We start from the raw sequence: 12,385 nt of genomic DNA, 5'->3' as shown, positions 1-12,385 counted from the left end.
CAGTCGGGTCCCTTCTTCAGATTTTCTCACTACTCCCCCTCCATGGCCTGTCCATTTCCTTCACGAATGCTGCCTGACCCGCTGAAATCCTCTAGCACTTAGCATTTTGATTAGGATTCTAGCATCTGCAGTTCCTAGCGTCACTAGGGCCCCTTTCTCTTTTACCGTTCATGAACAACAATATTTAAAGGCCAATGCAATACAATCATCCTTCTGATTTTAATGTTTAAGTGCATATCATCAACATTAAAATTAAAGTTAAAAACTATACAAACATAAGTCTTATTTTCGCCTTTCAGCTACTTATTGCAAACCATATCAATTTTTAAATTCATGTAAATAGACAATAGACAATAGGTGCAGGAGTAGGCCATTTGGCCCTTCAAGCCAGCACCGCCATTCAATGTGATCATGGCTGTGATTCAATGTAAATTTGCTGTGATTATACACTCTGATGAAAAACATGAACATAAAACAATTTCTAATGATCCGTTAGCACAAGAACCTCTGTACAGGAAGTACATTGATTGATTGATTTGATTTAATTGAAGGACAGCATGGAAACAGGCTCTTCAGCCCACCGAGGCCATGTGGACCATCGATCGCCCGTTCTAACTAGTTCTAAGTTATCCCACTACAGAAGCCTGAAGTCCCACACCACCAGGTTCAGGAACAGCTACTTTCCTCCAACCATCACGTTCTAGAACCGACCTTCACAACCCCAATCCTACCTCAGCAACGGAACACGACCCACCATTTAGTAGATGCAAGGAACCTCAGATGCTTGTTTATCCCAAAGATAGACACAAAGTGCTAGAGTAACACAGCGAACCACATCTGTACTACCATGGAATTGGTTGTTTTATTATTCATGTCTCGTTTTTTTTTCCACAAGCCTCTTTCTGTCAGAAATCTTATGTGTAATTCATGTGTAAGTTGTTCCTGTGTATTTGTCAGAGTCCCAGTGCCTGTGATGTTGCTGCAAGCAGGATTTTCATTGTAACTCTACCTGACCGTTCAAGAAACTAAGTTGACTTGACTCAAACCAGAAACCATTTCCAAGATGTATCAACCAGAGAACACAGGTATAAGGTGAGAGGGGAGAGATTTAATAGAAACCTGAGGGCCAACTTTATAACACAATGGTGGATATATCGAACAAGCTGCCAGAGGAGCTAGTTGAGGCAGGTACTATCACAGCCTTTAAAAGACACTTGGACAGGAAGATGGATAGGGCAGGTTTAGTGGGATATGGGACAAATGCAGGCAGGTGGGACTTGTGTAGATGGGGCATCTTGGTCATAGTCATACAGCATGGAAACAGGCCCTTCAGCCCACCACTAGTCGGCTTGGACGAGGTGGGCCGAAGGGCCCATTTAAATGCTGTAATAAATTAAATTTAAATTTCTAAATTTAAATTTCTTTATTTATATAGCACATTTTTAGTCAACTTGCATTGACCCCAAAGTGCTTCACATAATTACATTCACACACACAGGCAAAGATGGGTGAAGTGTCTTGCCCAAGGACACACACAGGCAAAGGTGGGTGAAGTGTCTTGCCCAAGGACACAACGACAGTATGCACTCCAAGCGGGATTCGAACCAGCTACCTTCCGTTGCCAGCCGAACACTTAGCCCATTGTGCCATCTGTCATGACTATAAGCTCAGGTTTGCTGTGACACAGATCTGATCTCTGAAGTTGTTTCTGGCTTGTACGTACAACTTGCTAGCTGGAACTGACACAGAGAATGGGAATTTGCTGCAACTTTTAGGCAGGTACATGGATAGGACAGGTTTGGAGGTATTTGGACCTAAAGCAGTTGAAAATGACGTGCTGCTGCGCTGTTTGCTGGTCTGCTCCACACACGCAGGCTGCTGATGAACGCAGCCCCCAGCTATGCATGTTGGCGTTGAACCGGCCGACCCCTGTACGGTGCCAGTTCAGGGCGACCCACTCTTTGCAGGGCAGGTCCGAGCCGGGTGGGGATGTGGTGTTCAGTGCAACTGTGAATTGCGGAGGATACTATGATATTCTGGATTTCACAGCGTTGTTTGTGGACACCTCAAAACTTAGAATTTGTCCAATTGCATGAAAACAAATCTTTCCCCATAAGAGATTTATTGGAATGTTATTTTGCTTCACAATCACCAGGTGGCACTACAAGTTAACAAAACAGAAGCACAATCATTCAACGTACAAAACCATGTGAGGAATACATCTGGTAACTCACACTCTCTTGCCCCGAATAGGGAAATCAAGAACCAGAGGACATAGGTTTAAGGTGAGAGGGAAAAGATTTAATAGGAACCCGAGGGGTAACTTTTTCACAAAGGGTGGTGGGTGCATGGAACAAGCTGCCAGAGGAGGTAGTTGAGGCTGGGACTATTGCAACATTTAAGAAACATTTAGACAGGTACATGGATTGGACAGGTTTAGAGGGATATGGGCCAAATGCGGGCAGGTGGGACTAGTGTAGATGGGACATGTTGGCCGGTTGTGGGCAAGTTGGGCTGAAGGGCCTGTTTCCACACTGTTTACATTTATAAGCCTATGATTCTCATTGCCCTTTTTTCTCATGTTTCAATTTAAAGGTCAATATTGTGAATAGTTTACAATTCCATTTCCACTGCAATGATTGGTCCCTAAGATGCTCGGAAGAACTCATTGTGCCATCACAAGTCCTGACCTCCCCACCATCAAAGGGATCCACAGTTGCTCTCATTTCACCTCTACCATCGAGAAGTTGGTACAGAAGCCTGAAAACCGTGACCTCCAGGTTTAAGAACAGCTTCTTCCCTGCCACCACTGGGTGCTTTCTGTGTGGAGTTTGCATGTTCTCACTGTGACAGGTGTGGGTTTCCTCCGGGTGCTCCTCAGCAAAAATACTTTTCATGACCTGGATTATAAAATGCAACTCAGAAGCAGTTTGAAAAGCCACTGCAAAGACCATCAGTTTGTGGTCAGTGCCAATAGGTAACCACAAAGGCAACAGCTCACAAAGATTCACCAGATAGTTCACCTCTCTCAAACCAAGGCCACATTCACGATGGAGCCATCTAGAGCAGACCCGAGTCAGCATCTCGATTACCAAATGGGTATTTTAGAGATATTACATGAAAACAGTCCCTTCGACATATCGAGTCCACGCCGACCATCGATCACCCGTCCACACTAGTTAACCCACTTTCTCATTCACTCCTTACACACTGGGGGGCAATTTGTAGAGGGCCGATTAGCTTCAAACCCGTATGTCATAGGGATCTGGGAGGAAACCGGAGCACCCGGAGAAAACTCACGAGGTCACAGGGAGAACGTGCAAACTCCACACACAGACAGCAGCCAATGTTAGGATCGAACCCTGGTCTCTGGCGCTGTGAGGCTGCAGCTCTTGTAGGTTAAACATCAACATTAAATTGAAGGCGTTACCGAGTTAGTACAAAGTTCTGGTTGTAATAATAATGACAAGTTAGGAGATTAAAAGTTGTTAGTTCTTACTTTGCTCAGACAAATGTGTAGTGGAATCCATTGCTTAGTGGTGAGTGTGGAGGGGAAGGTGCAGATGATGCACGGAGCTGCTGATGTGCTGGAAGGGATCAGACACAGAGACACAAGCACAACAAATTGTTAAAGACAACATTGTTAGCAACAAGACAATGACAGTGATACAATCTCAGCCAGAGAAAATACAATTTCAACTACTATTAGATAGACACAGTGCTGGAGTAATTCAGCGGGCCGGGCAGCATCTCTGGAGAAAAGAAATAGGTGACGTTTCGGGTCGAGACCCTTCTCCAGACTCATCACCACTTCAATTACCGTCATATCTGGATACATAGAAGAGTGTAGCACAGGAATAGGCCCTTCGGCCAACATTGCCCCTGCCGAACATGATGCCAAGAACAAATCTCCTCTGCCTGCACATAATCCATATTCCTCCATATCCATGTACCTATCCAAATGCCTCTTAAACGCTCCTATCATATCTGCTTCAACAATCACCCCTAGCAGCGTGTTCCAGGCACTGACCACCCTCTATGTAAAACAATTTGCCTCCGCACATCTCCTTTACACTTTGCTTATCTCACCTTAAAGCTGTGCCCTCTCATATTTGATATTTCCATCCTGGGAAAACGCTTCTGCATGTCTATCCTATCTATGCCTCTCATAATTTTATATACTTCTTTCAGGTTTCCTCTCAACCTCCGATGTTCCAGAGAAAACAATCCAAATTTGTCCAACCTCTCCCTGTAGCTAAAACCGTCTAATCCAGGCAGCATCCTGGCAAACCTCCTCCGCACCCCCTCTAAAGCTTCCACATCCTTCCTGTGGTGGGGTGACCAGAACTGTGTGCAGTACTCCAAATAATAATCCCTACTGACTCAACGGGGTTTGCTGAAAATCCATTAGCTCCTTCATCACAACTCGTGCAACCCAGCTGATGATATGTGGATCCATCATGTATGAAGAAAGGGAGTTTGTAGAGTGCCTCCGAGATGGATTCTTAGAGCAGCTTGTTCTGGAGCCTACCAGGGAGAAGGCAATTCTGGATTTAGTGTTGTGTAATGAACTGGATTTGATAAGGGAACTCAAGGTAAAGGAGCCATCAGGAGGTAGGTTATCATAACATGATAAGTTTTAATCTGCAATTTGAGAGGGAGAAGGTAAAATCGGATTACAGTCAATATTACAGTTGAGCAAAGGGGACTACGGAGGCATTAGGGAGGAGCTGGCCAAAGGTGACAGGAAAGGGACCCTAGTAGGAATGACGGTGGAACAGCAATGGCAGGAATTTCTGGGAATAATCCAGAAGATGCAGTATCAGTTCATTCCAAAGAGGAAGAAATATTCTAAGGGGAGTAAGAGGCGACCGTGGCTGACAAGGGAAGTCAAGGACAGTATAAAAATAAAAGAGAAGACGTATAATGTAGCATAGATGAGCGGGAAGCCAGAGGATTGGGTAACTTTTACAGATCAACAGAAGGTAACTAAAAAGGCAATAAGGGGAGAAAAGATGAAGTATGATGGTAAGCTAGCCAATAATATAAAGGAGGATAGTAAAAGCTTCTTTAGGTATGTGAAGAGGAAAAAATAAATAGTTAAGCCAAATGTGGGTCCCTTGAAGACAGAAACAGGTGAATTTATTATGGGGAACAAGGAAATGGCAGACGAGTTTATCAGGTACTTTGGTTCTGTCTTCACTAAGGAACATACAAACAATCTCCCATATGTATTAGGTGACAGAGGACCTAGGGTGATGGTGGAACTGAAGGAAATTCACATTAGTAAGGAAATGATGTTGGGTAAACTGATGGGGCTGAAGGCTGATAAATCCCCAGTGTCTGATGGTCGGCATCCCAGGGTACTCAACGAGATGGCTCTAGAAATCATGGACACATTGGTGATCATTTTCCAATGTTCTGTAGATTCTGGATCAGTTCCTGTGGATTGGAGGGTAGCTAAAGTTATCCCACTTTTCAAGAAATGAGTGAGAGAGAAAACAGGGAATTATAGATCAGTTAGCCTGACTTCGGTGGTAGGGAAGATGCTGGAGTCAATTACAAAAGATGAAATAGCCGCACATTTGGATAGCAGTAACAGGATCGGTCCGAGTCAGCATGGATTTACAAATGGGAAATCATGCTTGACTAGTCTCCTGGAATTTTATGAGGATGTAACTAGGAAAATGGACAAGGGAGAGCCAGTGGATGTAGTGTACCTGGACTTTCAGAAAGCATTTGATAAGGCCCGACATAGGAGATTAGTTGGCAAAATTAGGGCACATGGTATTGGGGGTAGAGTGCTGACATGGATAGAAAATTGGTTGGCAGACAGGAAACAAAGAGTAGGGATTAACGGGTCACTTTCAGAATGGCAGGCAGTGACTGGTGGGGTACCGCAAGGCTCAGTGCTGGGACCGCAGCTATTTACAATGTACATCAATGATTTAGATGAAGGAATTAAAAGTAAGATTAGCAAATTTGCAGATGAAACAAAGCTAGGTGCCAGTGTGAACTGTGAATAGGATGTGGATAAATGTGAGGTTATCCACTTTGGAGGCAAGAACGAGAAGGCAGATTATTATCTGATTGGTGTCAGGTTTGGAAAAGGGGAAGTACAACGAGACCTGGGTGTCCTAGTACATCAGTCACTGAAACTAAGCATGCAGGTACAGCAGGCAGTGAAGAAAGCTAATGGCATGTTGGCCTTCATAACGAGAGGAGTTGAGTATAGGAGCAAAGAGGTCCTTCTGCAGTTGTACAGGGCCCTGGTGAGACCACACCTGAAGTATTGTATGCAATTTTGGTCTCCTAATTTGAGGGAGTGCAGCGTAGGTACACGAGGTTAATTCCCGGGATGGCGGGACTGTCATATGATCCCTCAAATTAGGAGACCAAAATTGCATACAATACTTCAGGTGTGGTCTCACCAGGCCCCTGTACAACTGCAGGAAGATGCAGGAAGATTGCTCCCGATGTTGGGGAAGTCCAGGACAAGGGGTCACAGCTTAAGGATAAAGGGGAAATCCTTTAAAACCGAGATGAGAAGAACTTTTTTCACACAGAGAGTGGTGAATCTCTGGAACTCTCTGCCACAGAGGGTAGTCGAGGCCAGTTCATTGGCTATATTTAAGAGGGAGTTAGATGTGGCCCTTGTGGCTAAGGGGATCAGAGGGTATGGAGAGAAGGCAGGTACGGGATACTGAGTTGGATGATCAGCCATGATCATATTGAACGGCGGTGCAGGCTCGAAGGGCCGAAAGGCCTACTCCTGCACCTAATTTCTATGTTTCTATGTCTATGTTTCTATGATGAAAGATTGGAGCAACTGGGCTTGTATTCAGTGGAATTTAGGATAGGAGGGGATCTTATAGAAACATATAATTTATGGAATTATCTGCCTCAAAAGGCAGTGGAGGCCGATTCACTGGATGCATTTAGATAGAGCTCTTAGGCCTAGCGGAATGAAGGGGTATAGGGAGAGGGCAGGAACGGGGTATGAAGGGGTATAGGGAGAGGGCAGGAACGGGGTACCGATTGCCATGATCGCATTGAATGGCGGTGCTGGCTCGAAGGGCCGAATGGCCTACTCCTGCACCTATTGTTTATGTATCTATGTATCTATGATAAGGCCCCTTCGCTACCAGGGAAAGTAGTTGAGGCAGGTACAATAACAACATCCACAGACAACATCAGCCATTCTCTGCCATTCCAGAGAAAACAATCCAAGTGTGTCTAAGGAAAGACACAAAGTGTTGAAGTAACTCAGCGGGTCAGGCAACATCTCTGGAGAAAAAGGATGGGTGATGTTTCGGGTCGAGACTTCTTCAGACTGAAGAAAGGTCCCGACTCGAAACGTTACCCATCCTTTTTCTCCAGAGATGCTGCCTGATCCACTGAGTTAGAACTGAGACCTTCAAACTATCCTTAATCGTACGTTACTGGACTTTATCGTGCAATAGTCAAGTCAAGTTAGATTATTCGTCACGGGCACATAAAGTGCAAGTGAAATGAATTTGTCAGCAGCGGTACAATAAAAAAAGAAGACACAATACACAATAAGAATTTAACACAAACATCCACCACAGCATTCATCACTGTGGTGGAAGGCACAAAAATTGGTCAGTCCTCCTCCATTTTCCCCAGTGAAAACCCTCTGCAGTCGCCGCTGTGCAGATGTGCATCCAGAGGTGCAGACAAGGCAAGTCCAGGCAATTCCTGAATCGGTGCCTCCCCACCGGAGACCGCGGCTTCAAGATGGTGTAGGCCGCAGGCCGGCTGTCGAAGATCTAAAGTCCCCGCCACGTCCTTCCATAAATGTTGTTGCCATAATCCTGTATCTTTACACTGTGCTTAGCTTGATTGTAATCATGTGTGGTCTTTCCACTGACTGGATAGCTTGCAACAACATTTTTTCACTGTACCTCGGTACACGTGACAATAAACTAAACTAAAATAAACATGGGAGGAGAGCAGCACTCAAATATATCATCACTTTATGAAACAAAAAAGCGTTTCAGTGTGAGCTGTAACTCTGAACTAGAAACATGTCCCAAACCATAAGGGCATTACATCTGACCATAACTCCATCTCATCCAATATCTAATCACACGGGCGACACGGTAGAGTTACAGCGGTAGAGATGCTGCCTTACAGCACCAGAGGCCAGAGTTCGATCTTGACTATGGGTGCTGTCTGTACGGAGTTTTTTGCGTTCTCCCCGTGACCTGCATAGGTTTTCTCCGAGATCTTCGGTTTCCTCCAACACTCCAAAGATGTACAGGTTTGTAGGTTAATTGGCTTGGTATAAATGAAAAATTGTCCTTAGTGTGTGTAGCGTAATGATGATGTGCGGGGGAATCACTGGTCCGTGCGGGTTCGGTGGGCCGAAAGGCCTGTTTCCGCTCTGTATCTCCAAACTAAACTAAAAACTAAATATTTGGAGTATTTAGCAACTACACTTCTTTAAACAAGCTCTAGCTGCATGGATTTTATTGTGGTACTTCACAGCATTTGTCCCCAGGATCTTCACTCTTAAGGGCCTGTCCCACCAGCATGCGATTGCATGCGTCTAGCGCGACCAAATGTGATCGCTTAAGGCGTACGGCCGCGCGGGGCCGGTCCCAGTTCGATCAGCGGGGGCGTATGGAGTTGTGCGGGGCTGGTCCCGACATCGCGCGGGGCTCCAAAAATCTTGCACTGTCCGAATATTCTGCACAGCAACGGCCTGTCGGCCCGCAGGCGCATTGAGGGCATACGCAGCGTCTCGATGACGTACGCAGCGTCTTGACGTCGTACGTAGCGTCTTGACGTCGTATGCAGCGTCTTGACGGCGTACGCCTAGCGCGTGGTGTTGCGCAATGACGTCACCCCCCCGGCGTGCCGTTGCGCGATGATGTCACCGCCCAACACCGTGCGACGTCCAAATTCAGTCGGCCCGCCTCCTGCCCAGCTGATTGGTGAGTTTGACGTAAATTACGTCACGCGCGAACTTTGCGCGTACTTACCGCGAACTCCGCTTCCGTTCGGTCGCGCTAGACGCATGCAATCGCATGCTGTTGGGACAGGGCCTTTACTAACTCCATTCACAAACTCAGATCCTGGGCTCCCTCTTCCTGCTGAACATATCAGGTGCGTAAAATTCTGCACCTTTACAAAATACCTTGCCCCAGTCCATCACACAGACCAGACTTCCCACCATTGACGCCATCTACACTTGACACAGATAACATAATCCAAGACTTATCCAAGCCCACTATTTCCTTCTTCTCCCTGCTCCCATCCAGCAGAAGGTACAGAAGCTTGAAAGTGCACATCACCAGACTCAGGGACAGCTTCTTCCCCTCTGTTATCAGGTTTCTGAACGGTCCTTCCATAAGCTAGGGTACTGTCCGATTCACCTCTACCTCATTGCAGACATTGGACTTTTAGTCTCTGGAACTAATGCGCTACAATGCTGAGAACTATATTCTGCACTCTGTATCTTCCCCTTTGCTCTACCTATAACTGTTTGTACCAGTGTATGGTACACCTGATCTGTTTGGATAGCATGCAATGTAAAGCTTTTCAAGTATACCTCGGTACACGTGACAATAATAAACCTAATCCTGCAGACTGTAAGTCAGCAATATCTATAGCAACCTTCTGTAAAGTGGTTAGCACCCACAAGACCTGGTCTTTGTGGGAATGTAGCAGTAATTGTGGAGGGGAAGCGTCTGGAGAGAGGGAACCGGTGTGGAATAACTAAGGAGGCACAACGAACTGCAGGTGCTGGAAGCTTCAGCAAAACACAAACTACTGGAGGAATTCAGCGGGTATTTAGGCTTTAGTGATTCAGTGCGGATACAAGCCTTGCTGCCCACCGAGTCAATGCTGACCAGTGATCAGCGCGTACACTAGCACTATCCTACACACTAGAAACACACTATCCTACACACTCCGTATACTAGCATTATCTAACACACAACTTACAATTTTACCAAAGCTAATTAACCTATAAACCTGTTCTCTGAACCCTTTCCAGCTTGACAACATCTTTCCTATAACATGGTGCCCAGAACTGAACACAATACTCTGAATGCGGTCTCAACAATGTCTTATGCAACTGCAACATGACCTCACAACTGCTATACTCAACATTGATGACTGATGAAGGCCAATGTACCAAAAGCCTTTTTGAGCACCTTATCCACTGGTGACTCCCCCTTCAAGGTACCATGCACCTTACTGCTAGATCCCTCTGCTCTACAACACTCCCCAGAGCTCTAAATTAACGACAGGCATGTGAGCAATTAACACAAGGTCTGTGGCTCAATGGAGCTGAAGTGGAATCTATTTTACTCAGGATCACTTTGCAACTAATTCTGTTGGACAAATGGCCAAAATTAGCACAGATAAAATGGAGAATTTGGAAGAAAGAATTTAAATTGCCATTTTCAACCACACTATACAAATAACAAATCCCTAGTCAAAGTGCTGTTAGGGACTAATATAGCAAAGAAAAAGCTTGAAATCTTTAATTTGGGATATCATTAATGAATATCAGGATGAAGAGAAATCTACCCGTCTGCAAGATCTCAGAAAGGAGGATTGTGCTCTGAGTCCTAAAAGAACCCTTTGAAGAAGTTATATATGGCAACAGTGAAGCCTTTCAAAAATACTTCAAAGACTTCAAAGTTATACAGAGGAAAGCTCTGCTGAAGTTTTAAGAGCAGTGAAAATAAGGATGGGTAGCAAACAGGATAGTATCTGGACAGAAACGTGAAAAGAGTGGGAAATAAATGCAGGTTCTTCGAGCGAGTGTGGCATTTCACAAGAATGTTTGCCACATTCTTTAGGAACATTGTGCAGATTTATAAGAGAATACAGAGGCGCAGTTTATGACTGTGTCCACAGCAAGATTCTGGCAGGATTTTACAGCATACAGAAAGATGACAATGGAATTTAGTATCAATTAACCAGATGTTATGCAGTTGGCAAGTATAATGTTGAAGGCAAATTGGCAAGTATATTGCTTGACAAAGCAGAATTAAAACCACAAAGAAAATTACCCTACTGCTTTGTTATATCAACATTCTTCTATTTCAAAGTACATTGATCGACACCAACACTCTAATATCATATAGTCTTTCAGGTTGAGATAAGTAATTGAGCGTTAGTTAATTTACAAAAGTTGGCGTGTTCTTCAGTTATTAGTGATATAAAGAATCAGTTCATCTTAGACTTGTTCAGCGTGGAAATGGGCCCTTCAGCCCACCGAGTACGTGCTGACCAGTGATCACCTGTACACTAGTTCTATCTGACTCTCTATGGGAAATTTACTGAAGCCAATTAACCTACACTCGATGCAGGCTCTGCTTTGTTCTGCACCTTCCCCCAATCTGCCTGCATTTGGCCCAATCTCTCCAAAACTGTCCTATCCATGTACCTGTCTAACTGGTTCTGAAATGATGTGATAGTTCCAGCCTCAACTACCTCCTCCAGCAGCTCGTTCCATACACCCACCAACTTTGTGTGAAAAAATTACTGCTCAGATTCCTATTCAATCTTTCCCCTTCACAAATCCATGTCCACTGGAGATGAATCAAGCAGTATTATTTCTTGCCATTCCGTGTGGATATTGGAAGGGTGGTGTTTACCTGCGACCACTTTACTGCGCTGAGAAGCTTCAGATGCCAATGCATACGACATGGTGATAATGCGCTCCTGTTCCTGCAGATGTGAATCCAGATCGACTGAGCTCTCTCTGACGTTAACTCCTGTCTGCATATTCTGAAAACTGGAAGAAAATGAAAGAGAAGTCATCTTCAGAATACAATACAATACGATAGAATTTTATTTATCCCAGGAAGGAAATTGGTCTGCCGACAGTCTTAAAACACAACAATATACATGAGATCAAAGTGATGAGTGGAAAGTCTAGGATTGGGGATGTGTAAAGATTGGGGAGGGGGGGGGGGGACGGGGGGGGGGGGGGGGGGGGGGGGGGGGAGGGGAGTCAGTCTACCCCATGACAGAAGGGGGAGGAGTTGTACAGTTTGATGGCCACAGGGAAGAAGGATCTCCTGTGTCGTTCTGTGCTGCATCTTGGTGGAGCCAGTCTGCTGCTGAAGGTGCTCCTCAGGTTGACCCAGTGTGTCATAGAGGGGGTGAGCTGTATTGTCCAAGATGCTCCGCAGTTTGAGGAGCATCCTCCCCTCCAAGACCAACCTCCCATGAATCCAACTCCGCCCCCAGGACGGAGCCAGCCTTCCTGATGAGTTTGTTAATCCTGTTGGTGTCTGCAGCCTTCACCCAGCTGCCCCAGCACACGGCAGCAAAGCAGATGGCACTGGCTACCACCGATTGGCAGAATATCTGCAGAATCTCACTGCAGACGTTGAAG

General features: G+C 45.3%; 1 protein-coding gene across 8 annotated transcripts in view; it reads right to left on the bottom strand.

Annotated features, from left to right (window-relative positions):
- Positions 1-12,385, bottom strand: part of plekha7 (pleckstrin homology domain containing A7) — a 303,895-nt gene that overhangs the window by 1,168 nt on the left and 290,342 nt on the right. For 7 of the 8 annotated variants that reach the window (XM_033038481.1, XM_033038479.1, XM_033038483.1 and 4 more), the window contains 2 exons: positions 11,640-11,779; positions 3,500-3,587 (listed from right to left, as the gene is read on the bottom strand). In XM_033038481.1, the coding sequence (XP_032894372.1) occupies positions 3,505-3,587; positions 11,640-11,779 (223 nt within the window). In that variant the 3' untranslated portion in view covers positions 3,500-3,504. The remainder of the gene's footprint in view (positions 1-3,499; positions 3,588-11,639; positions 11,780-12,385) is intronic. The other variant, XM_033038480.1, reaches the window with a different exon arrangement.

Source organism: Amblyraja radiata, chromosome 20, assembly GCF_010909765.2.
Source record: "Amblyraja radiata isolate CabotCenter1 chromosome 20, sAmbRad1.1.pri, whole genome shotgun sequence".
NCBI classification, from domain to species: Eukaryota; Metazoa; Chordata; class Chondrichthyes; order Rajiformes; family Rajidae; genus Amblyraja; species Amblyraja radiata.
The sequence above is the reverse complement of the archived record's forward strand: the minus strand, read 5'-3'. Positions and strand labels throughout refer to the sequence as shown.